At 43.9% G+C, this 26,252-nt stretch overlaps 1 protein-coding gene and 1 long non-coding RNA gene across 5 annotated transcripts; one reads left to right on the top strand and one right to left on the bottom strand.

Annotated features, from left to right (window-relative positions):
• Nucleotides 1-354: 354 nt before the first annotated feature.
• Nucleotides 355-24,661, bottom strand: grm6a (glutamate receptor, metabotropic 6a). 3 transcript variants are annotated; one of them, XM_051071528.1, is made up of 16 exons: nucleotides 23,588-23,760; nucleotides 20,834-21,466; nucleotides 18,941-19,157; nucleotides 18,508-18,643; nucleotides 18,271-18,425; nucleotides 17,010-17,150; nucleotides 16,725-16,925; nucleotides 13,292-13,431; nucleotides 12,361-12,483; nucleotides 11,921-12,185; nucleotides 11,371-11,606; nucleotides 11,121-11,282; nucleotides 10,848-10,997; nucleotides 8,828-8,968; nucleotides 8,611-8,726; nucleotides 355-6,339 (listed from the first exon to the last, which is right to left on the bottom strand). In XM_051071528.1, the coding sequence occupies exons 2-15, from the start codon at nucleotides 21,419-21,421 to the stop codon at nucleotides 8,637-8,639; spliced, it is 2,745 nt and encodes a 914-aa protein (XP_050927485.1). In that variant the 5' UTR covers nucleotides 21,422-21,466; nucleotides 23,588-23,760; the 3' UTR covers nucleotides 355-6,339; nucleotides 8,611-8,636. The 3 variants fall into 3 exon arrangements, with proteins under 3 accessions (XP_050927485.1, XP_018542997.1, XP_050927484.1); XM_018687481.2 differs by lacking the exon at nucleotides 23,588-23,760 and adding an exon at nucleotides 24,545-24,661 and having other exon boundaries at nucleotides 3,211-6,339; XM_051071527.1 differs by lacking the exons at nucleotides 355-6,339; nucleotides 23,588-23,760 and adding an exon at nucleotides 24,545-24,661 and having other exon boundaries at nucleotides 7,738-8,726.
• Nucleotides 23,036-26,043, top strand: LOC127142607 (uncharacterized). 2 transcript variants are annotated; one of them, XR_007813507.1, is made up of 3 exons: nucleotides 23,036-23,218; nucleotides 24,525-25,888; nucleotides 25,923-26,043. It is a non-coding gene; the product is annotated as an uncharacterized LOC127142607 (long non-coding RNA). The 2 variants fall into 2 exon arrangements; XR_007813508.1 differs by having other exon boundaries at nucleotides 24,525-25,854; nucleotides 25,923-26,035.
• Nucleotides 26,044-26,252: the final 209 nt, after the last annotated feature.

The following is a 26,252-nucleotide window of genomic DNA, read 5'->3' as shown; positions in this document are numbered from 1 at the left end:
TGTGTTTTATTGATAATGAACTGATCGATCGGTCCTGTGAAGATCAGAGCAGAGTGACCTACAGTGACCTCCCCTCGTCCTTGAATAAAAAGTCAGCAGCATCTTAATTGATCCTAGACCTGGACCTGAACCAGGAGGATCAGATCACCTTCATCTGTGATCTGAAGAGGACAAACTAGAACCACAATAAAAACCCAGACCTGAACTGAAGTCAACCTCTCGACACATTCAAACACCAACTGTTGTTTTATAGAAACGATGATGTCGACCAATCAGCTGAGAGGGCGCAAAGATGATGTCATCGTCTTTGCCATCGGAGAAATGATTTTCAGACAATTTAACAGAAACAACGGTTTTTATTTTCAGTGCAGAAACAACATGAAAAACACACACAGATATAAAACTTGGACGGAAGTTTGTGGACAAATGAATCTGATTTAAACAGGAAACTTAAACAAAATATTGTTCATTTATTTCATTCATTTATTATTAGTTCTCTGTTCCCTGAAAGGAGGGAAGATTGTGTTTCTCATTAGTTTAAAACATTTCACATATAAATATCTGTTTTATAAATCTGCTGCTCAACAATAAAAAACATCAGAACCATTAAAACTCATTTATTATTAAGATCTCCTAATGTAAAACGAGTCTGATCAGTTTTACCCTTTCAGAATGAGTTCGGAATGAGTTAATATTAATGTGTCATTTAATGACATTTTAAAGTGAAAGGTAAATTATTCATTTTAGAAACAATCTGAGGTTCAGTACCCTCCACAGGGTCTCAGATTACACTGAGGGGTCACAGGATCAAAAACGTGTTTTATTTTCTCTGAAACTTTCATCTCATTTGTGTCTTTATTACATCTAATGAATCTAATGGATCTAATGACTCTAATGAGCTGATTCTGTCAGAAACAAAAATCAGTTTATTGATCTTCACCAGAAACAGACACATTTCATTTTAGAGTTAAAAACTAGACAAATAAATTAAACCAGAACTGTCCACATACTTTTGTCCACATAATATTAAATCATGTCTCCTCACAGAAAACTGAAGGTTGAATCCTGCAGCTGCCTCTGAGCCTGTGAGCAAGGCAGAGACAATACCACAGTCTCAGCTGTTGAACTATAAGACAGCAGAGTCTCAGACCCTTTATTGTGAAAAGACACCACTTCCTGTTTGCCCACCTTTCTGAATTTTAGACAGTATTTCACTGCACTCAGTTCTTCTCCTACTGTTTTAATATCAGGCTGTTTCTTCTTCTACTGTTTTAATATTAGGCTGTGGTCCAATCGTCCTTTTTGCTGAGGAAGGTTCAAAACTGAGATAAATGATGTGATCTGAGTGTCAGACCTGATCAGGTCCATGTCTACTTCACTGCTTCCTATCTTATCTCCTTTAGCAGAGGAGACACTGGAGCTTCCTTTATCAAAGGAAAGGAGAGAATGATGTCCCATGATTCCTTGCAGCAGCAGCAGATCCATGTACATGTAAACACAATAGAGCTCCCACTTAATGTTTGTGACATGATCCAAAACTTCTGAAAATCCTTCCAAACACTAATAAATAAATAAATAAATAATATTAAAAAATCTCTTCTTAACAAACGTATAAAAGACCAAAGGTCAGAACAGGAGCAGCTGAATGGTTGGGACATGTACCATATGGGCCTTAGTGCCCTGAGCAGCTGGTCCCTGGATCAACTCTCAGTCCAGTCAGACCTTTACTACATGTCATTCCCCTACTCTCTCTCCCTACTTCCTGTCTTGTATAAATCTTATTTGTAATCTTATTAATCTATATTTCTGAATATAATTTACTCTGGACCCGTCACACAGTTCCTTTATTATCTTTATTTAACTTGTATTTTCCTTTATGTTATTATATTATCAGTGGGTTAGGGTCTTGTTTTCCATCGAGATCAGGGAAAAGTGATTAGGAAAGGAGATTATTTTGACTATTGGACCACAGCCTCAGACTGTGTTTCTTCTTCTACTGTTTTAATATCAGACTCTGTGTTTGTTCTCGATCAGCTTTCAGTTTTTAAAATCTCATCTTAAAATCTCATCTCATCTCATATTTAATTTTCTGAAACAGGAAAATTATTTGTTAAAATTCAATTATTGTAAACAGCAGCTGACTAAATAAATCACAGTTAGTTCAATAGCTGTTATGGGGATTTTCGATCATATTACAGCCCTGTTGTTGTGGATTCATAAGAAGACCATGAGATGTGATTAAAACTTCCAGCAGGCTGGACTCTGTGAAATCTAATCCTGGACCAGCTGGTTTATCAGAACATCAGTGAAGATCAGACTCTGTCTGAAATATTAAATCCTGTCTGAACCGACTGAAGACACGCTTCTACATGAATAAATAACTGAATGAATGACTGGCTCAGATTCTGTGACCAGCTGGTTCAGTCTGATTAAGGTTCAGGTTTTAAAGACATCCTCCTCCAATCAGAAAGGGCCACTGTCACCATGGTCACAACACACCTGGACCACAGGTCTGTTAAATCTAAATCAGGACGTTGAAATTCTTTTTAAAATTTGTTTCAATCTGTGAAATAAAATCCCTTTTGTTGGTATGTTTGTCCAGTTATTGATTCTGATGATCAAGAATTCATAGAAATTAAACAATCAGCTGTTTATCAATAACTGTGTTAGAGGACATTTGTGTGTTGAGTGTTTTTACCATGGCAACCAGACCAGAGCTGTTACCATGGCAACACGTGGCTAAACATGAAGCTTCTCTCAGGTCGAACCCTGAGTCTGTAAATCAAACATCATTATCAGCTGTGAACAACAGTCATGTGACCAGAAAGCTCACCAGAGGCCTGTACTATGAAGCGAGGTTACTGGCTTATCAGAGTAACTTCAGGAGTAACTTGGTGACGTCAGGTGTAACTTCCTGATTAACCTGTACTACGACAGGTGGATAGGTTTTACCTGAGGTCTGCTGCCATGGTAATTTACGCTGCGTCTGTAAACTGCTCCGAGCAGTTTATGTTCATGGTTAACTCGGTGTTACCGGTGTTACTTCTACCTAAGCTCCGCCCCACAGGTGGAACAACCAATCAATATTGGCACAACAACTGAGAGAGGCTGACTCCGTAGGATGGGGGTTATCTAAAGACCATCAGTCCCCGCCACCCCACGACCCCCACCCCCACCAAAAAAAAAAAAAAGGATGTAGTGGATGGTAGAGATATGTGGACCAATAAACAATGTTTTTTATGCTCCGCATTTTCCATTTTCCATTTCAGTTATTTTAATTTGTAAAATAGAATATAGAATGTTTCTATTTGATCCAGGTTCAGTTTCCACTGAGGCTGAAATACTGTTAACATGAAGTTCATACTGAACATAACAGCATTACATTCATACATATACAGCCTGAGTGTTCCAGGCAGAACATCATTAACAGGAACAGCTCATTCTCAGACATGTGACAAGTATCACAAGTATCTGAGAAATGATCACATATGTTCCGTGTCCTTCCATCTCATATTACAGATGAAGAATCCAGAGAACATGTGACCAGTCTCCCTGTCTTTGTTGGTTTTACATTGTGTCGTTAGAGTCTCTTTAAATTCCTCTAAACCCACAGTTTAACGTGCGCTCTTCATCTGAGAGATACGGTGCACGCCCCTTTAATCAACACGCACTAACTCTGATTAAGTTAACACCGACTCAACTTACCGACATCTTAACCACCGTCGTACTGTTTAACACAGATTGAGGCAGTCAGAGTTTGTCAACCCCGACTTTCCTTGATAACCCAGAGTTAAATCAGAGGAGGTTAAACTCCATTCGTAGTACAGGCCTCAGGTAAACCCCATGATAACAATAATAATAATAATAATAATAATAATAATAATAATACAGAACATCAGGTTTGTCCAGGACATCCACCTGAGATCACCTGAATCCAACCTGCAGGTGATGCAGAGACAGAGGAGACATGGAGACAGATGTACAGAGAGATCACAGGTCACCAGTGAGGTCACAGACAGGTGATACAAGGTATGGCTATTAAAAAAACAAAACTAATGCTGTAATACAATTTTATTGAACAGAAACATTTGTCCCTCCTGTGAATCGCTACCTTATCGTGGTGGTGGGGTTTGAGTGCCCCCGTGAACCTGGGAGCTATGTTGTCCGGGGCAATAGCCCCTCGTAGGGTCTCCCAAGGTAAACTGGTCCTGGGGGAGGGGCCAGACTAAGAGTGGTTCAAAATAATCACCCTGATGAATCGGAATGTTTACAACCCTTTGATTGAGTGCTGCAGTGTTGGAGTTTTGCCTTGTGAACGAGAGGGTTGGCTGTCTGCAACTGAAAGTTGCGGGGGGTAAGGCTCTAGCTGTTGTGTGTGTGTATGCACCGAACAGCAGCTTGAAGTATCGGCCCTTCTTGGAGTCTATGGTGGTGTCCTGGAAAGGGTGGTGGCTGGGGATTCCATAGTTCTGTTGGGGGACTTCAACGCTCACGTGGGTGACAATGGGGAAACCTGGAGACCAGTTCTCCTATCAAGTCTTATACTGAGTCGTTGATCATTTTGAACCATTTGTTCAGTTTGTTGAATGTATTCAAAAGTTTTTGATGTGCATGGGCACCCAGAATGTTCATAGTCTTGTAAATGTGAACCGTGACTGTGAACCACGTGGTTTTATCCTCATAAGCTCAGTCTCATTATTTAATAGCCATACCTCGTAGTTGTCGACTGTGAAACTGACTTGGAAGAAAACTGTGCTCTTATTTTGGCAGAGTCAACAGGAAGTGACAACATGAGTCATCAGACAGGTGTGAGTCCAGGTAAAGGTTCTTAACATGTCAAGGGACGGATAAACAAACGGCTGTGAACAGGAGCTGGAGCTCAACAGCAGTTTAAACTGAACCAGAGCAGCCTCTGTCTGATTGGTTCATGTCTTTATCTGTGGTGTGAACACTCAGAAACATAATATAAATTACATTTTTCACTGAGAAATATTCACATTCACGTTCACACCAAAAACAACAGTTTTATACATTATGATTTAAAAAACCTCCCCCAGTAAGTACAGACAGGAAACACCTGACTGGGCCACATGACACAAATACCAAAATAAGAGCTGGATCATAAAATAAAGGTAATGATCCTTTAAAGGAGTAGTGTGTAGGATTTACTGACATCTAGTGGTGAGAATGCAGACTGCAACCAACTAAATACGTCAGCCCTCCCTTTACAGGTGTGTCTCGTAGTCTACGGTGGCCATCAGGTGACAACATGATGTCAGCTACTGCATCAACTGGTCTGTTGAGTGAAGTTTGTTTATACAGCTAAATTTAAATAATGTTTTTAGTTGTTTGTCTGTAAAACTATAGGTAACAGCTGACATGGTCTCAGTTCTTTCTTCTTTGTCTTCTGTTTACAAGCTGCAGCATCAACATTAGAATGCAAAAGGCCTCTGTTTGGTTCAGTTTGTCTGTTCTGGGCTACAGTAGAAACATGGCACACTCCTGGAAGAGGACCCACTCCCTACGTAGATATAAACTGCTCATTCTAACAGAACGAAAAAAGGTGATTACACACTAATATTATTATTTTCCAATAGATCCTTGTAAATGTTACATACTGGTCAATCAATGTTTGCTGATGGTTCACCTGTCCATTCAGGTGAGTCCTGGTCTCTCACATGTCCATGTTGATCTGTCTCCGTCCTCAGAGACCTCACAGTTTTTCTGTTCAACAGTTTCTGAAGGTGGAGAACCTCAGGATGAACAGGTGAGTCCCTCAGGTGAGTCTGTCAGGTATCCACAGGAGGACATCACCTGTCCCTCAAACTGGACTATAGTCCAGTTTAAACAGTTAAAATTGGACATGTTGTCAGATCAACATCAAACATCCTGTCTTTTATTGTAAGGTTAAAGATGTTTCATATTAAAAATCCAAAGTTTGATCATCAGAAAGGAAGTTCTCATGTAACTGATCTCAGATCTGTAGAGTCTTAGTGTAACTGCTGGTTAACCTGCTGACTGCTGGTTAACCTATTGACTGCTAACTTTACTACCAGTGTTAAAACCTGTTGTTTGTGTGGCTGCATGTTTATTTTAATTGAAATTTTCCACTCTGCTTATGGAGAAATCAATCAGCTTCACTGTGTCGTCATGACGACACTGAGGACTTCCTGTCTGAACCATAAAACCCCTGATTTTCACAATAAGAGCCCCATGGATAGTTTTATTTTGATGGTCTCTCTCTCTCTCTCTTTCTCTGTGTGTGTGTGTGTGTGTGTGTAACCATTTGATCTTCATGATGATGATGTCATCAGGCTCTGCACAGGGATTGATCAGCAGCTACAGGAGAAGAGAATAATAGCATTAGACTGAAGGTTCAGTGTTTTGCTCAAGAGAACCTGATCAGCAGCTGTTATTGATCACACGTTAATCAGACACTTCAATCTGTAAGCAGCAGGTGAACTGTCCCTTTAAATGCTCTGATTATTGAATCCTTTCAGTCAGTAAATGACTGAACTGTTCTAACAGAGCTGATACAGGACGTCAGTCAGACTGAGGAAACCTCTTCACAGGAACCTGAGACCTCCTGGACCAGTGGGACCTCTTAAACCCCCCAGGACCTCCTTAAAGACCCCAACAATCTCCTCAGAGATTTATAGAAACTTTTCAAAAACCTCTTCAATCACTCTACAGACCACTGAAACCTCCTCAGAGACCCTGATCTTCCACAAAGATCCTTAAAACTCTTCATAGACCATAGACCATACCCGACTGTACCTGACTGACTGAATCTGACTGACCCTGAGTGACTGAACCTGACTGACTGTATCTGACTGAACCTGACTGAACCTGACTGACTGAACCTGCACAGAAAACAGAAGGAGAGAGCTCCTTGGAAGTGGAGTGGTTACCACATGCCACAAAATCCCAACTTCCAAAAGAATCTTGAAAAGAAAACAAAAGAGGAGATTGGAATCTGTGAACTCCTGTCTGAGTCTTTAACACCTTTTTTTTGTTCTACAGGGCTTATGCCTTGCACCTGAGCACACAGAGCAACTCGGTTCATGACATCAACATGAATCTTTAACCAGCAGCTGAAATATTCATCAGAATCTCCAGAAATATCTGCAGCAGCTTCCAGAGTTAGGATTCATCTCCTGCTCATTAAACACATGTAGCTCCACCTACAGGTCATATAAGGATATAACTCCGGCCACTGTGTGTCAATCATCAGACTGAACAGAAAAAAATAAAAACAATACAGTGACTCTGGTGTTTGGTTCATCTTGCAGAGACAGCCCCTCCTCTTCTGCTCCCAAGGCATGCTGGGAGACGTAGTTCCTCTCTCCTGTGTGTCTGTATTTGTTCTGAGTAAACCAGAGGCCTGTACCACAAAGCAGGTTCAACAGATCCAGGATCTCTTTATCTGGCTTCAGTAAACATAACAACCAGAGTGACTGAGCAACAGACGCTGGTTATTAGCTGGTTATCACCTGGTTATCACCGGGTTCAGTGACCCAGGATTTCCTGATGGTTCATGGTAAAGAGGTGGAGTTGTTAGTTGAAGCAGCGTTGTCAGAACCATGAGTAAGGAACCTAATATTCTCTGAGAAGTCAGGCTGAGAGCTGCAGGTGGTTTCAGTTCCAGCCAAGTCCTAACATGACATTTAACAAGGTGAAATGTGAACAATATGATCACATGACTAGAATAGAAACAGTAGAAATAATCAGCAGTGATCAAAGTCAGGCTGAGGATTTATTGTAAATAAGTCCATCAAGTGTTTTCAGTGAGTGAGTGTTTGTGCTCCTTAGTGTGATGGTGGTTTATTGTGAGTTAGTGTGAATATGTGATGCAGATAAACAGTGACAGTAATGTCAGAGTGTTTCTGCTGCCAAAGCAGAGAGGAGAGGAGAGAGTTCATGTCTGAGCTCCATCTGACTGAAATGTTCATTTAGAATCAGCAGAAATCTTCAACAGTGTGAAGAGAAAATCAACATGAAGATCTAACAGTCAGTGTGTGATCATTCAGTGGGAGAAACTCTCTGTTTGTTAGAAGCTCTGTTGTGGACAAAGACTGGAACAAAACCATTCACTGATCTATAAAAACATCTATTGATCTTTATTGGAAACTCTGTTCCTGTCAGGATCCTGCAGAAATGATGACCACAGTTTTCCAGTCATCTGATTGGTCAGTAGTTTGATCTGATCCTCTGAAGTGAACCTGGAGCAGGTTAGCCATTCAGCATCAGTTACCATGGAGATTTACTGCCATAACAAGTGAACCACCATCGTCAGACTGAAAACCCAGAGTTACACCTGAAGGTACCATGGTAACCACTGATCCTGCTTCATGGAACAGAGCTCAGGTTCTAACTCTGATGGGAAGGTCAGGTATTTGGTCATAAAACAAATGTATGGGACAAACATCACCAAAATTTTTACAGTTTAATCCTGAGGAGAAGATGAAGGTTTGAACCACATTTCATCACAACAACAGAGATCTGCTGACATTACAGGCAAAAATAAAGAAACATGAAATAAATCACTGTTTGTGTTGATAGAGTGAATGTTTTTACTGTTGATCTGTGAACACTGTGCTGTTTCAGTACCTGTAGTTTGTAGTTTTACTGAAGTATTACTGTGTTCTGTCAGGTTCAATCTTTGTCTCTCCATTTTGTTTCTCATTTAACGATTTCTGAGACATTCTGGCAGCCTGGACAACACCCTGCAACACAGCAACACAGCAACTGTCAGGCAACACAGCAACACAGCAACTGTCAGGCAATACATCAATCAACAGGTGACACAGTGAAGTTGAGCTGAGACCTTGAAGCTCCTCTTCCTCTTCTGGACGTTCTGCTCTGGATGGAAAATGATGACATAAACCTTCGGCATGTAGAGCATCCCCAGAGAGACGGACGCACTGAGAGACATGGAGACGGTCAGAGTGGCTGTCTGGATAAACATCTGAAGAGACAGAGACAGACACAGTGAGAGCGAACCTCCTGAACAACGACCAGAACCTCATTAATCCTGAGACCGACAGGAGGAGGATTCTTCTGTGCTCGTCCGACCACTGAGGGACATAACGGACGTTGACCAAACGGACCAATCACAGTCGTTATCTGTGTCACTACGACATGCATGCAGAAGTATAAATCAAGCTTTACCCTGAGCTGACAGGGAGAGAATCCAGCCCCTCTCCAGAGGTTTGGTTCCAGAGCCAGAGTCTGAGCATAGAGGTCAAACTATATTTAACTGCTACCTCCCACTCCAGCTCTGGTTCCTGCTGCTGCCCAGCTCGTAATCCACCTGACCCCAGTGCCTCTGTTGTTTTCCACAGAGGAGCTGAACCAGGTTTATCAGGCTGCATCCAACCACACCACACAGATCAATGCTCAGCAGCCAGATGCTTCTCGACAAGCCCCCCATCCCTCCAGGTCTGATTCCAGGAGTCAGACTCCAGGAGGGGGCCCTGGTTTCCCTGGTCCAGGTCAGGTCCAGGAATCACTCTTAGTCTGGTCCCTTCCCTGGGACCAATTTAAGAAACCTGACCTGAAGCTTCTGTGTTCAGCTGGATTCACCTGACTGTACAACACAGACACAGACACACACACACACACACACACACACACACACACACACGCACACACACACACACACACACACACACACACACACTGCTGCCTGTCTCCATTGTGTTTCTTTATTACAGAGATTCAAGACAATAGCAGAACTCCTACGTCTCTTCAGTGGCTGTAAAAACCTTCGCTCTCTCTCTCTGTGTTAATCCTCCTGCAGCTCTCTGTTTGTTCTGTAGTTCTCAGATAAAAAAGAAAACAGCTTCTTTTATTTTGTCCTCCAACAAACATCTGATGGTTCTCAACTCTGAGACATGAAGAGAAGAAGTGAGGAGAACTGAATGTTATCACAGAGACACAGAAGTAGGATTTCCTCTGATTTTCATTCTAATTTTAATTTTTATTTATCTCTCACTCTCTCTCACAGGATTCCTGGGATTCCTCAAGCTAAAGAAGAACTGGGGATAATTAATCATAAATTTCTGAGGTTAGTGGCTGATGTTTGTTCTAACAACAGACTGCTCTGATCCTCTGAACGTTACCTGTTTTACAGGTGAGTGTGTGAACGTTCATCTCTGACCTGTGTATTTACTGAACCTGAAGATCTGCAGGTCTGATTAAATCACACAAAGATCACAGGTTATAAATTCTTCACTCACATTTAATTAATTCACCAGATGACTGACCTGGAAACTCTGATATCTAAATCCTATCCTCAAACAGAAGATAAACCAGCTTCTGTATTGTCTGTGAAAAAGCCTTTCTTCTTTTGCTTTTGTGTCGTCTCTCGAATGAATCTGTTGGATGTGTTTCTGTCTGACGCTGCTGTTTCCCTTCATGTTATTTCTGGCTTTTATTGTCTCTTTTTATCTGGCTGTTGAAGCTCTGTGTAACTTTAGTTTGAACTAAGTTATTATTCTATAATTACATCCTGTGTTGGATTATAATCTGTATAATCCAGCCGTTCCTCTCTGCCTGGAAATGACTCCACTTTGTGTCTAATTCTGCTGTGGTTTATCCCTTGTCCCTCCCTGAACTCCAAACACTGAAAATGGCTTACCTGATTTCTGTCACATCAGAGGAAACTCTTTCCCTCACTGTGTTTGTTCTCTTGGTGTGAATGAACTCAGCTTCAGCAGCTTCTGATGTTTTTTCTGCCACTTAAGTGAAATAAATTTCTTCATGTGCGTAATGGTCGAAGCATCAGAGAGCCTCGTTCAACCTGGTGTGACTCTGGTTTCTCCTGGTTCTGGTCTGGGTCTTACCTTCTCAGTGGACTGGGCGGTACCAAAGAAGATCGGTACAAAGGCGAGCCAGACGATGCAGGTGGTGTACATGGTGAAACCGATCGGCTTTGCCTCATTGAACGTCTCTGGGACACCGCGACTCTTCACAGCATACACCGTACATGTCACCTAGCAACAGAAACAGTACCGGTTATCTGGGAACATTACATTACAACATTACAACAGTACAGCCCTCTACAACAACAGCTGGTCCTCAATATCCAATATCAATATATGATAACAATATGTTACCATGAGCACGATGCTGTAGCTGAGGCAGCAGATGATTGACAGGTCAGACATGTCACACTTCAGGATGCCTCGGGCCAGGTCAGGGTTCGGGGGGCGGAGCTCCTCGTAGTCGATGATGGTGTGAGGGGGGACGACACCGAACCACACAAACACACCAAGGACCTGACACACACACACACAGATGGACCTGAGTCATTCGATGAACTGCTGTAGTCAGGAAAAGGAGGTCAGGGGACACCTGTGTTCTCACCTGGACAGAGATGAGGATGAAGGTGATGAGGAGCTGGGAGGTGGGGCTGATGAACTTGGGCGGGGTCACTGACCTCTTGCCCTGTTCGAAGATGCGGTAGATGCGGTTGGTTTTGGTCAACATTGCGGAGTAGGTGATGGCCATGCCGAGGCCCAGCAGGAGGCGCCGGAATGCACAAACCACCACACCTGGCTCCGCAATCATCAAGAAGGTGATCAGGTAGATGAGGAAGATACCTGCAGACACAGAGACAAGTGATGTCACTGCTGATGATGTCACTCAACAGTTTTAACCTGAGTCTTTTAAATCCCTGTGAGTTTTTAGTCCTGGATCTGTCTCTCTCTACCTGTCAGTAATACTCACCTGTCAGTAGTATTTCCCTGTCAGTAGTTTTTACCTGTCAGTAATACTTACCTGTCAGTAGTCTTTATTTGTCAGTGATATTTATCTGCCAGTAGTATTTACCTGTTAGTAGTACTCACCTGTCTGTAATACTCACCTGTCAGTAGTTTTTATCTGTCAGTAGTATTTACCTGTCAGTAATATTTACCTGTCAGTAATACATAGCTGAGCTCTCGGCCTGACGCCCTGACAATGGGCGTGTCGTTGAAGCGGATGAAGGTGATCACCACTGCACTGGTTGCTAGGATACCGAGCATGGCGAGAGAGGCGGGAACGAGAGCCCAGGGAGAGTTCCACTCCAGTTTGATGATCGGAGTCGGACGACAGGTGGTTCTGTTGGGGGTAGGGCGCATGTCTGTCGGACAGGTCTCACAGGTAAACTCATCCAGCTGGTACTGATACCCATCACAGAGCTGCAGACAGGTCAGGGAGAGACAGGTCAAAGAGAGAAAGACAGGTCAGAGAGAGAGAGGTCAGAGAGAGAGAGAGAGAGAGAGAGAGAGAGAGAGAGAGACAGGTCAGAGGGAGAGAGACAGGTCAGAGAGAGAGAGAGAGACAGGTGATATAATCAGTACGACAGGTGTTTACCTCACAGTGCCAGCAGCAGGGAACTCCTTTCACCATCTTCTTCCTCTCTCCTGGATTACAGGGAAAACTACAAATGGAGTCTGGAATAGACTTATCTCCTCCTGACCACTGCATCTCCTCCAGCTGATAGACAGACAGGTAGAGAGACAGACAAGTGGAGAGACAGACTCCCTTAAAGTTAGACTCTAAAGACCAGCAGATGTTATTTTATGATTTTTTGTGTTTCGGTGAGACAGCACTAGTAAAAGTTACCAACGACCTCCTGATCACATCAGACAACGGACTTGTTTCTGTACTTGTCTTGTTGTCTTGTCATCCCATTAGACTGCTGGGAGATTTCCCATGATGCACTGAGCTTCTCTCTCTCTCTCTCTCTCTCTCTCTTTCTTGCTCCCTCTCTCCACAGTATGGATTCCTATCCCATAAATACATGTTACTAACTCAGTATCTCCCCTTTCCTGTAGTATTGTGCTCTCCCGTCTCTCTCTCCTCTTCTGTCTCTTTCTGCAGGTATTTCTGCCTCTGGAGCTGTAGAGTCTGATCTGTGATGACAAGTCTCCTGCTGCTCCTACAACTCCACTCAACACCTGCTGCTAGAATTAGAAATTACTTACACTGCTATTAGTTGTATTGCTATGTTAGCAGTTAATACTTTAATTATCACTACTATCATTACTACTGCTGTATTACTGGCATCACCTTACATTTTATATGGAACGCGTGTTATGCTATGTTCTTCTCCCACTATTCTTTTAAAGAGTATGGTCTATGAAAAGCTCTATGAAACCTGCTCTTTATGAAAAGTGCCTTGAGATGACTTTTGTTGTGATTCAGCGCTATAACTTACTTAATTTCCCTGAGGGAGTCATCCCAAAGGGATCAATAAAGTATGTCTTAGTCTAAGTCTATAAATAAAACTGAACTGAATTACATTGAGTCTCAGGTTATTGGTCCACTGGCCGATGACACGGTATCCAGGGTGGCTGTGATTGGTCATCTGAAACTGGAAGATGTCGTAGCGACCAGGAGCATCTCCGTTCTCATTGAACAAAACACTCGTACCGGCACTTCCTGTTGGATGGAGAGACAGACAGACAGAAAGAGAGACAGTGAGGGAGGGCAGTAAGAGATCTGATCAGTAACTTGGGATCTGGTCTCAGGTGATCAATAAAATCTGAGTTGGATTAAAATCCTGGAACAGTTTTGAGTCAGAGACAGATTTTTACTGATGTCAGGTCTGAGTGAGCTGAAGACTGAGATGAAAAGAAATGTTCTGATCCTGGAGGATGAAGAGGAGGAGGATGAAAAGGAGGAGGAGGAGGAAGAAGAAGAAGAGGAGGAGGAAGGGGAGGAAGAGGATGACGAGGATGAAGAGGAGGAGAAGTAAGAAGAAGAGGAGGAGGAAGGGGATGACAAGGAGGATGAGGAGGATGAAGAAGAGGAGGAGGAAGAGGATGAAGAGGAGGAGGAGACTCTGATTTCTCCTGTGAGCCTTAAAATGCAAAAACATTTAGTAACAGGTTCAATAATCAGACGTCAGAGTAGTTTCTAATAAACGTGGATGATGGTGAATCATTTTATTTTAGAAAACAAACATTTCTACAGTCGATTTAAAGCTGTGGCTCTGAGGGTGTAAAACCTCTTTAGTCCTTTAACATCCAGGTTGTCTCAGACAGGAAAATGTCATTGAGGACTCACTCCATCATAAAACTCCAGCAATGATAAACTCCACTGATCTGCCTCCTGCTGTGTTTATAAAGACTCAAAGTTGCTCTAAATCTGTTTGAGCTCCTCGAGTGTTTGACCTCAGCTACGAGTTTAAGAGGAAACAGCTGAAGATCCAAACTCACAGAGACAGAACAGGAACAGTCTGTTTCATAAGAGAGAAGCAGGTGACGAGGAGGAGACGATTTAAGGTTTCATACAACTGAGAACAATCTGAAATTCAAATGATTTCAACTTCAAACTGAAACAATATTTTTTCTGCAGAGATTAAACTTCATCACGTCTTCAAACCTTCATCACAATGAACAGCAGCTGCTGCTCACTTCAATTATTAACACACACACACACACAGTAACACACTGAGTCTTCAGAGGAAACATGTAAAGTGCATTAACTTATTATCGCTCAGTGTCTCTGAATAAAGAAAACCTGCTCTGAAAATCAAGCCAACACTGAAGACCTGAACCAGAACTTGAACTGAACCAGAACCAGACCTGAACCTGAACCAGCCCTCTACTGGTCCTGTCTCTGTGACATTATTATAGAACCATTAAATCTCTTAAATTCAAATGTTGACCTGGTGATGGCACTGAATGAAAAGTTTGAGAATCAAAATTATTACAGTTAATCAGTAAGCTGCCAGAGGTCACCTGACCACCAGGTGCTATGCTGCAGGGGTCTCTGAACCAAACATGGAGTTCATTTAAGGTCAAATTCCCAAAATACACCAACATCCCAAATAAGAAGACACATCTACTGAAGAGATTAAATATTCAGTCCACGGAGAAGACGAGAATTCATGTAGAAAGAGACAGGCAGAGAGACAGACCGGTTTCATGGTGTGCAGATTAAATCCTCTCAGCCTTCCAGCTGCTGCAGCTCTCGTCTCTATAAAATATGGATTTGATGTCTAACAGGATGAAGGTGCTGTAGCTGCTGCTCTGAAAACCTCTGAAAACCTCATCCTGAATACTTCCTGTCTGACCTGATGGAGTCAGACAGGAAGTAACTGACTGAACAAGACATCTGAAGACTCCTCAGGTCCGTCTGAGGGACTGGAAAAAACATCAGTCGGAGAGGAGGAGGTCCAACACCAGACCTCTACTGTCACATGAGACTCACCTCAGTCATCCAGGTGTTCCCAGGTCAGATTAGATTTATAATCCCTGGACCATGTTCTGGTGTTTACCTACAAAGGAGCCTCCTGTCACCATAAGAATCAGTGGTCCTCCATCCCCTGGATCTCTCAGCCCCCCACCATACATACATACAAAATCCCTGCAGGACCTGTCCAAGAATAAACAGCTGGTTTTACTGATCCAGGACCAGGACAGAATCCACATCTGTCCTCCTGAATCTGAGGCTCAACAATCTGCCAGACTCTGTTTTCATTAGCTTGGGAAGCTGAGCAGTGTGATACCCTGATAGTTATAGCTCAACTTCTGATCCAAAGGTGCTGTCCCCAACCTCCAGGAAAAACTGAAGAGTCAACCAGGACCGTCCTGGAAGTCCAGAGTCTCCTCGGTGTGAATGCTGTCCACACCTGGTGACACTGCAGAGCCCCTTCACCACCGCCTCCTCTATGGATGACAAATCTGTCAGGTTCAGGGGTTCTTCACAGTTGTGAAGTCCAACTGTCCAACAACATCCTCAGTCCAGGTCTTCAGATCTACTCTCTGCTCACAGTTGGCTGTTGCCTCAGGAGTCTCCTGGACCAACCAAACCTGAAAGGACTCTGTCACCGCAGGTGTCCATCAGCAGGTTTGTTGCTACAGACGCTGATGATCTTCTGACCACAACTCTGAGCACCTGTTCCAGACACCAGGTCTTCAGTCTTCCCCTGGATGAATGAAACATTCCTCTGGAAGTGGGAGTTGAAGACCTCATGGACAGGGACTTCAGTCAGATCAGGTCAGTCCTGCAGCCTCTTTACCCACCATCTGATCTAATCCACCACTGGGTATTGATCAACTGGCAGCTCCAAGACACACAGCTGTTGATCTGATCTTTGGCTTAAAGTTAGTTTATTTGGATAATCCAAGACTGGAACAGAAGACAAATAAGAAAACATGACTCAGATTCAGATTGGGTTGTTCCTCCCAGTCACCTCCCTCCAGGTTTCTCCATTGTTGTTAATGTCAGTAAAGTTCTCTGGTAGAACTATGGAGCAGCCAGGTAAGCGACCTGAATGCCTCACGGTCACAGTCTTACCCTCCTGTTCTGAGCACCACCACACACCTGATGAACCTCTCCCAACCTGGACAACCACAGAAAAGTCCAACTCCTCTCTGTGAGTCTGTTTCCAGAGTTGGTGCTATGAGTAGAGATAAGTCTGTTATGTCAGAACCAACTCCTGCACCACCACCAGCTCCTTCCCTACCAAAGAGGTGATGTTTCATGTACCTAGGACCAGTTTACAATGGCAGGAGTCAGAACACCAAGGTCCCCACCCCTGCCTAACATCACACCAGACCACAACACCGGTCTCTGCAGGTGGAGGCTCCACAGTTGCTCACCGGTGAAGTTCCCTCCACAGATCAATGTACGATCTGCAGCCCTGGTCTTCCGGATCCAGGTGGAGTGCCACATGTCTGAAGCTGCTCTACTGACTATTTTTACTTGTCAGGATGTTTTCTTACCATTGAAGTTGACGGCTCTGATGTAGTTGAGCAGCGAGCGTCCCTCCACAGGGTCCATGTTGCTGCAGACTCCGGTGCTGCCCGGACACAGATCCTGGTGCATGTTGTGCAGAGCATGAGCGACGGCGTAAACCGCATCAATCACAAACTGGACCTTCCCTTCCTGCTCATAGGACGAGTCCCGACCGATCCTCTCCTCACCTGTGGGGACACACAATGTCACATGACATCTCACTTAACCACAATATCTTCTGTCTGGCCCCACCCCCTCAGGTGTGGCCATACCTGTACATTTCTTCTTGTCAGGATCCAATTTGATTCCAGGTCGGGTCAGTTTACACCTGAAGTCGTCCTCCCAGAACTCAGCAAACCAGATGTTCCTGCGGTTGTTCTCCAGAGACCGAGTCACGAAGTACTGATCGAAGCCTGAAGAACAAACACACAATAAACAACAGCAACAGCAACACACAGCAACACGCAGCAACACACAGGAACACGCAGTAACACACAACAACACACAGCAACACACAGGAACACACAGCAACACGCAGCAACACACAGCAACACGCAGTAACACACAGCAACACGCAGTAACACGCAGTAACACACAACAACACACAGCAACACACAGGAACACGCAGCAACACACAGCAACACACAGGAACACACAGCAACATGCAGCAACACGCAGCAACACACAGCAACACACAGGAACACGCAGTAACACACAACAACACACAGCAACACACAGGAACACACAGGAACACACAGCAACACGCAGCAACACACAGCGACACGCAGTAACACACAGCAACACACAGTAACACACAGTAACACACAACAACACACAGCAACACACAGCAACACACAGGAACACACAACAACACGCAGTAACACACAGCAACACACAGGAACACACAGCGACACGCAGTAACACACAGTAACACACAACAACACACAGCAACACACAGGAACACACAACAACACGCAGTAACACACAACAACACACAGCAACACACAGGAACACACAGCGACACACATAGTAACAGTAACACACACAGCAACACACAGCAACACAGTAAAACACAGTAACAACACACACAGTAACACACAGTAACACAATCAGTAACACACAGGAACACACAGTAACACACAGTAACACACAGTAACAACACACACAGTAAAACACAGTAACACACACAGGAACACACAGTAACACACACAGTAACACAGTAACACACAGTAACAACACACACAGTAAAACACAGTAACACACACAGGAACACACAGTAACACACACAGTAACACAGGAACACACAGTAACACACAGTAACAACACACACAGTAAAACACAGTAACACACACAGTAAAACACAGTAACACACACAGTAACACACAGGAACACACAGTAACACAGGAACACACACAGTAACACACAGTAACACACAGGAACACGCAGGAACACACAGTAACAACACACACAGTAACACACACAGTAACACATACAGCAACAACACACATGATGTTTGTGCGTTTTTATTTTTACCGTCTATTGAAGCTCGTTTCGGGAGGATGGTGACGGCGCCCTCTGCAACATCTTCTAGCTCTGCGATCGGTGAACTTTTCGCCCCCCAGCTGTCCGATCCCACAAACAGGAAGTGACCCGTTAGGTTAGTGCGCTTGGCTGCCTCCAGGACCCGCCTACCAAGAAGAGAGGGGAGGAGTCATGTGACCAGGTTAAAACAGTGTGCACGTCTGATCTCAGGTCAGTTTGTGTTTTTACTTGATGTCATCCTCGTTGGCAAAGATGATGACTCCTCTGGCGTTACTCGTCTCCATCAGGCGTCGGATGATTTTATCAAATTCTCCAGCCGTCGGCTCGCGAGGAATCTTCACTGACTGAGCGATACACACCCCACCTGAGAGAGAGACGGGTTTACTAAGAGACAGACAGGTACATCTGGCAGGTGTGTGGGGAAGATGATGTCACAACTCATAATTTTTCAATGAGCACAACACCAGAGTTTTTTAAATCTTGAGCCAGGTCGATCAGCACCTGCTGTTCCAAGTGAGTCCTGAACTGAAACAGTGAAATAACAAAGACTCTTCCAGTTTGCTACATGAACACCTGGTTGGCAGGTGGGGAAAAGATGCTCCACCACACAGACCTGTCTTTATCACGGGACAGACCAGAACAGACCAGAGCCCTGACGTACCGGCCTCTCTGGAGATCTGCATGAAGGCGTCGACTCCGCTCTCTCCGTAGTTTCCCTCGGAGGCCAGTGTGGAGACGTAGTTCCAGCCCAGAGCTTTGACGATGTCCAGCATGGCCTGAGCCTGGTACGAGTCTGGAGGAACCACCCGAGAGAAGAAGTCGTACCGGTTGTTGTCGCTGAGCTCTGGAGCTGTGGACGCATAACTCACCTGAGGGATCTGGGAAGCAGATCAATAATCAATAATCAGGAAATATAACAGATCAAATAAAACTTTTAAATTCATGTTAAAATCACAGGTTTGTTTGTCTGGTTCGTTCAAGCTGCTGGGAAACATCAAACCTGAAGACCTGAAACCTGAAACCTCAAGACCTGAAAACCTAAAAACCTGAAACCTGAAATCTGAAGACCTGAAAATCTAAAACCTGAAGACCTGAAGACCTGAAGACCTGAAGAAGACCTGAAAACCTAAAACCTGAAGACCTGAAGACCTGAAGAAGACCTGAAACCTGAAAACCTGAAATCTGAAACCTGAAGACCTGAAGAAGACCTGAAACTTGAAAACCTGAAACCTGAAACTTGAAAACCTGAAACCTGAAACCTGAAGACCTGAAGACCTGAAGACCTGAAACCCGAAAACCTGAGGATCTGAAATCTGAAAACCTGAAGACCTGAAACCTGAGGACCTGAAACCTGAAGACCTGAAACCTGAAAACCTGAAATCTGTAAACCTGAAGACCCAAAACCTGAGGAACTGAGGACCTGAAACCTGAAGACCTGAAACCTGATGACCTGAGGACCTGAAACCTGAAGACCTAAAGAGAAGGGTCTCAGTCTCAGTCTGATTTGTGGAGTGAAAAAAGAATCTGATCAACGCAGACGTCCTTCAGTCAGAGCTCAGGGTCAAATTAAACACACACACACACACACACACACACACACACACACTGAGGATTAGTGTTGTGTAACAGCCTGAATGTGTCAGAGCTTCAATAAACTGAATAACAATCACATTAACACAGAGGACTGTGTGATTGTGTGATGGTGTGTGTGTGTGTGCAGATTAACGAAGGACTCCACATTAACGAGCTCCTAAAAGCAGGCCTTGTTATGACAGCCGCCATCATCATCATCATTGTGTTGATCACCTGATGATGTCATACAGGTACACCTGAGTGACCCCTGTGATTTCACATCAAGTCTGAGATTTGGACCAAAGCTTAACAGACTGCTGACAGATATCTGTATTGATCTGTGTATTGATTGGAGGTGTTTGACTATCAGGTAATGGTTATTCCCATGATGCATCTCTGCTCCCCAGTGTTTCTGCTGTTTTTAACAAACCTCAGTTAAAATAATCTACTGAAAACACACACACACACACACACACATTAAAACACACAGTCATTAAAAGCTTTCATTCGAGTTGTTAAGTCATCCAGACACAAACTGTCTGTTTAAAACATTAATCCACCAACCAGACTGTTTCATCCACCACCTGTCTATAACCTGTCTGTCTGTGTGTCTATAACCTATATGTCTGTCTGTAACCTGCTGTCAGAGTGTTGTCTTTGACCTGAGTTCAGTCTGTCAGGCTCTGCTTGCTCTCAGCCTGACATACTAAATGTAGGGCAGTAAACTTCATCAGATCTGGTCCAGAATCAGATCCTCAGGTGGATTTAAAGCTGTTCAGATTATTTTGCCCTGAACTCTTTGATTAATCAGGAAAATAATCAGCAGATTAATCAGTGATTAAAATAATGATTAGTCAAAGCTGTGGGGGAGTAATCCCGTCTGTCCTCAGTTATTCAACCTGTTAAACACATATACTGTAAACCAACCCTGGGTTAGGGTTAAGGTTAGCTGTTACCTACATAGTTTCAGGTGTATTATTACCTCGAACAGGCGCAGGATGTTTGCCACCATGATGGACACGGAACTGGCTGACGCTCCAATCACTCCTACCACCCTCTCTGGTTTGCGGATGAGGGGCGGTTCTCCGTTGGAGCAGCGGATGTCGGATGTGTCTTTCTGGATCAGCGCCTGGACAAAGGTGAGTGACTGTTCCAGGGCGTAGGTGTCTCTGGAGCAGGTGTCCAGGATCCGCACCCCCAGCGTGATGTTGGGCAGCAGCTCAGGGTCGCTGTTGATTTGGTCCAGAGCATACAACATGGCCTCCATGCGGTGGATCCCCTTCTCCTTCTTCAGCTCCCCGCAGGGCAGGCCGTGGGGGCCACGGGCGTGGATGGGGAACAGCCCCCCCAGCGTGATGTCACCAGGTATCTTTATGGAGTGGGGGTGGAAGTGCTGGTGGGAGCCGCTCACCTGGATCACCTGTCCACCGATCCAGATCCAGAGAGACAGAGCGAGGCGAGGCCACAGGGGGGACTGATGGAGAGTTTGTCCAATCAGGAGCGAGACGTAGTGATGATGATGATGATGAGGGAGGGGGAGGAGGGAGGGGGCGGAGCCTGATGATGTCATACCGAGGTGATGTTCAGCTGAGAGTTTTCATCCTGCTGTGAACACCTGAGAAGACAATCAATCAATCAATCAATCTGATTTCAGTTCATCAGGTTGACAGTCAGATTTGACACTGCTCTAATGATGATCAATAATTATTTGTGTGATTATTGATTACTGATCATGAGCTTTAGGCTCAGTTTGTATCTTAGTCTTCTCTCTGTTCCTTTAACAGATCAATTTACCAAACGATCTTATTGCAGCTGGAGGTTGTTTAAATTCTCCTCAGTCTCAGTTCAGTACTTGACACAGTGTGTTGGGGATCAAACATCAGACTGGTTCAGATTTTATTTATCTGACAGAATATTTCAGAAACAGAGAGAAGAAAGTGCAAAGACAGTTCTTTAATAAATGAACAGAACCAGAAAAACAGAACACATGAACAACAACAACTACAGGAGACAAACTGTTCCTGTACTTATAGTCCAGGTAGAAGATGGAACGAGGTACAGGTGAGGAGAGACCAGATGACTCCAGGGCTGAGGGGGGAGGAGGGACCAGGTAAGAGGATGAAACACTGGAGGAAGAAACTGGAAATTAAACGATAATGGACACAACTGTCGACTCTCACAACTGAGAATTTGATTATATTTTTGGGAACAGGCAACAGCTCTCCATCGCTCAGTTTGTACAGAAACATCATTGTTACCAAACACATGTTGGACGTCATGTTCAGTTCCTCCATTCTGGTTAAATCCTGTTATAATTACAGACTAAAGCCTTTGGTAACGCTGACTCAGGTAACTTTGTTTCTCAGGTTGTTCTTTATTAAACTGCTGCAGGATGTCCTGACAGTATTTATTCCAGGGGAGTCTGATCCAGCCCTGGGGTCAACAGAACTTCTGTTGATTTTATCCTGTGGATGTTTGTTTGTCTCACAAGAACAAAATGAAATCACCATTGCAGCTCTGAAGATTTCCTTTGGTGTTGGTCTGTTCAGAGGATGAAGATGAAGCTCAACGTCCATGACACCTGTCAGCTGTTTTATGTCAGCTTGGTGTTGGGTCAGGGTTCAGGGTTAGTACATCCTGTGTTTGTAGGTTAAACAGCTGATTTCAGGAGCTGGTTTTAGGATTTCACTGTTGCTTCTGACTGTCGAGCTGTAAAGTTCTTCATCTTCAGGTTTTCCTCAGTTTTAAAGAGGAGCTGAAGAAGAGCCTGAAGCAGGTGATTCAGTAATTGAAAGCTTTAAAACACAATCCTCTGAATGAACATTATCATCAGACTGTTTAACAGACTCCCTGTTATTTAAACCATCTTTGTTTTGAATTCTTCAGGAAGCAACATCATCACCTCAGAAACTTTGTCGGAGTCTCCGTTTGTTTTTTGTTACTGTTGTTTCATGAGCCTTTTTTCAGTTAGTTTTTTGTCTTTAATGAGCCGATCGACTACAGCTAGGCGATAAAACAATATCGATATATATCATGATATAACTTTTCCTTGATAGACATTCAAAACATGGCTGATAACAACGTGGATAGAACTCATTCCACCTGTGTTCTGACAGACAATATGAAAAGCCAATGATAATGAGGATAGTGCAGCACTGAACCAATCAGGAGGCTGGAACAGAGTTAGAGACAGGTCAGGTTAGGTTGACGCACACAGCACAGAGCGCAGGAGTAAACACAGGTGCTAATGTTTATAGGAGCGAGATAGAAGAGAAAATGACAGAAAATGTTAATGAAAACTCGAGCAACAGCGTTACTGAAGAAGACGCCCCAGCGGGCACAGCCCTGAATGACAGAGGACTGACAGGTAGAGACATACACAGCTAATAAACTCTGTGGGATTTGGGCCAGTAGAAGATACAAATACAAACCTGACTTAACGTTAGCTACTACTCTCTCTCTTTGTCTCTCTCTCTCTCGGCTCAAACGGGTATTTTGCAAATTTATAACAGGCTATTGCAGCAGCAGCAGTAATTCAGGTCGTCACTATAAAATATACAGCAGAGACACTGCAGACATAAAGTTGGCGTCTTGATCACAGCTCAGTTCTCTCAGCCATTTGTAACTCGTCATTTCACCGCTATAACATGGCGTCTGTTCAGCCACTGATGTCTCTGTCCTCGTTTTAAACTCCTGCTCCTTCCTGTTTGTTGTGACTGAGCCAGAATTGACTCACCTGAGCTGAATGAAACTCTGTTTCCTGATGAATGTCAGTGAAACCTTGAGTCCAGCTGCAGGTGAAGTTTCCTCACCTGTCACTGATCATCACAATATAAACTGACAGTACATCTGTCCTGGTCCAAACACAACCAGGGTACACACCTGTCTCTGACTGACCTTTCACCGACATGTTACTGCCCCTTGGTGGCGAGGCAAACTAACACACAGTTGTGTTAGCTCCAACAGGAACAAACAGAACAAAGCACTTGATCATAAGATGAACAGATAATAAAACCAATGACTCAGAATCACTAATAAAAAGACAAACTTTCTTTAAAACAGAATAAATGTTCAGTTTGTTACTGGTTGGTTTTCAGCTCCAAGTTGAACTGTAAAATCATTTGATTGTTGTTGTCATTAATAATCAGCCTGTGAACTGAACTGACCTCTGAACACTCTGAACTCCAACACACACACAGAGACACTCTGGACTCAGCTTCGGGGTGGGGGTGGGGGGGTTCTGACCCACATCAGAAAGTCTGAGACCAGATCTGATCTGAGACCTGAACAAACCTCTGACTGAGTCAAACACTGATCACATGAACAGAAACTTATTAAAACACAAAATGATCTTTTCATGATTAAACAGTTTCAGCTTGGATCGATGAGGTTTAACTGAGAAATGATTTCAGTGATCAATAAATCTGATTCATTTTCTGTTGATTTACTGATTGATTTATCCTGATAATCGATCATCAGTTAGTTTCAGTCAAAAAACTTTAATCAATAAACAGATGAAGCTGCAGCTTCACAGAAGAATTAAACAATAAATCATCAGTTTCCTCTGATTTAACGCTTTTGATCTGGTTCCTTTCCTCGGTCTCTGTTTAACCCGGGTTCTCCCGTGGTTTGAACCGGGTTCTTTAAATGACCTGGTTTGGTGTATTTCACAGAGAATCAGAGCGGGACTTACCGGAGCGGGATCCCGTCTCCTCCCAGTCTGATCACAGTCCTGAACCCGCTCCGCTCCGGGTCCCGGTCCGCAGAGAGCCGCCGGTCTGCTCCGGTGAACCCGCTGGGAACTCTCCGCTAGTCCCAATGAGTCCGGTGGACGTGAAGCTCCGGTTCAGCCTCTGCTGCTGCTCCACCAATCAGCGGAGCACCGAGGACCTGTCTACCTCCCTCTCTCTGCCTGTCTCTCTCTCTCTAATTAAAACATGCACATTAACATTCCGCTGTGTGTTTGTCTATCTCTGTGAGGACATGTTGGCCGGTCTACACTGATTCAGTGTGTGTGTGTGTGTGTGTGTGTGTGTGTGTGTGTGTTTGACTTCAGTCAGAGTGGATCATCTCAGTCAGAGATCTCTGAGCAGGTGTCCTCTGCTGGTTACTGCCTGTCTGTCTTTCTACCTGTCCAGGTGTGAGACAGGTGTTCAGTGTTTACAGCTGATGTTTAAACTCACTTTGATCTTCTCTCTCTCTCTCTGTTGACAACAGAACTTGTTACCGTGGGAACAGCAGTTTGTAAATATTCACTGAGTCCTAAACAATAAACAAGTTGACATGTTAAGTCAATAAATCAATAAGTCAATTAATCAATAAATCGATACGTCAATAAGTCACTAGCCTGAGAAGCTGAGCGTCTGTGAGCTTCTGCTGTTTGACAGTGAAACGACAGGAAACATTAAAACATCTGAAGCACAGAAACACGAGACTGACGAGTCCCTGACCTGTGGATGACCTGATGATGACCCAGCTCTGACATGTCACTGACGCTGAGAACCTGAACAGGTGCATTCGAAATCAGCTGCTGCTCACCGCTGGGAAACGACTGCAGCAAAGTCAGACACACTTCCTGCAGCTGTTCTCATCATTCATCAAATATATTGATCTCACTGAGGAAAACCTGTTCAGCTGTTCTGTGGTTTTTATTTCAAAATCTGACACTCACACAGATCTGTTGGTCTGAACTTTTCAGGACAGAAAAGTATGAGGAACAAAAATAAACATCCAGGGTGATGTGTTCAGGTGTAGGATGTGTTCAATTGTACGGTGTGTTCAGATGTATGGTGTGTTCAGGTGTGTGATGTGTTCAGGTGTACGGTGTGTTCAGGTGTACGATGTGTTCAGGTGTAGGATGTGTTCAGGTGTGTGATGTGTTCAGGTGTACGGTGTGTTCAGGTGTACGATGTGTTCAGGTGTAGGATGTGTTCAGGTGTGTGATGTGTTAAGGTGTGTGATGTGTTCAGGTGTACGATGTGTTAAGGTGTGTGATGTGTTCAGGTGTACGATGTGTTAAGGTGTGTGATGTGTTCAGGTGTACGGTGTGTTAAGGTGTGTGATGTGTTCAGGTGTACGGTGTGTTGTGTTTGGGGGAAAAGTGTGGGTTACATCACTTTTATTTCTGTTCCATTCAGACTCACACTCATCAGGTGAAACATGAAGGATAAAAATCTGAACTCTCAGGTCTTTACTTTTTCTCCAATAACAAACTGAACTGAACTAATGAACAGCTTCTTTCTGGAAATTAAAAGTCTAGTGTTGGTCACAGTTGGTCTCTGAACAAAAACCTGCTACATGTCATGATGTCAGTGAAGGTTTGAGCCAATCAGGACAGAATGCTGTCGTGGTTCACAGTTGGAGAAGCAGCTGCAGAAAACTGCGGGTCTTACTCCACCAGA

Source organism: Lates calcarifer, linkage group LG6, assembly GCF_001640805.2.
Source record: "Lates calcarifer isolate ASB-BC8 linkage group LG6, TLL_Latcal_v3, whole genome shotgun sequence".
In the NCBI taxonomy this organism is placed as follows: domain Eukaryota; kingdom Metazoa; phylum Chordata; class Actinopteri; family Centropomidae; genus Lates; species Lates calcarifer.
The sequence above is the reverse complement of the archived record's forward strand: the minus strand, read 5'-3'. Positions and strand labels throughout refer to the sequence as shown.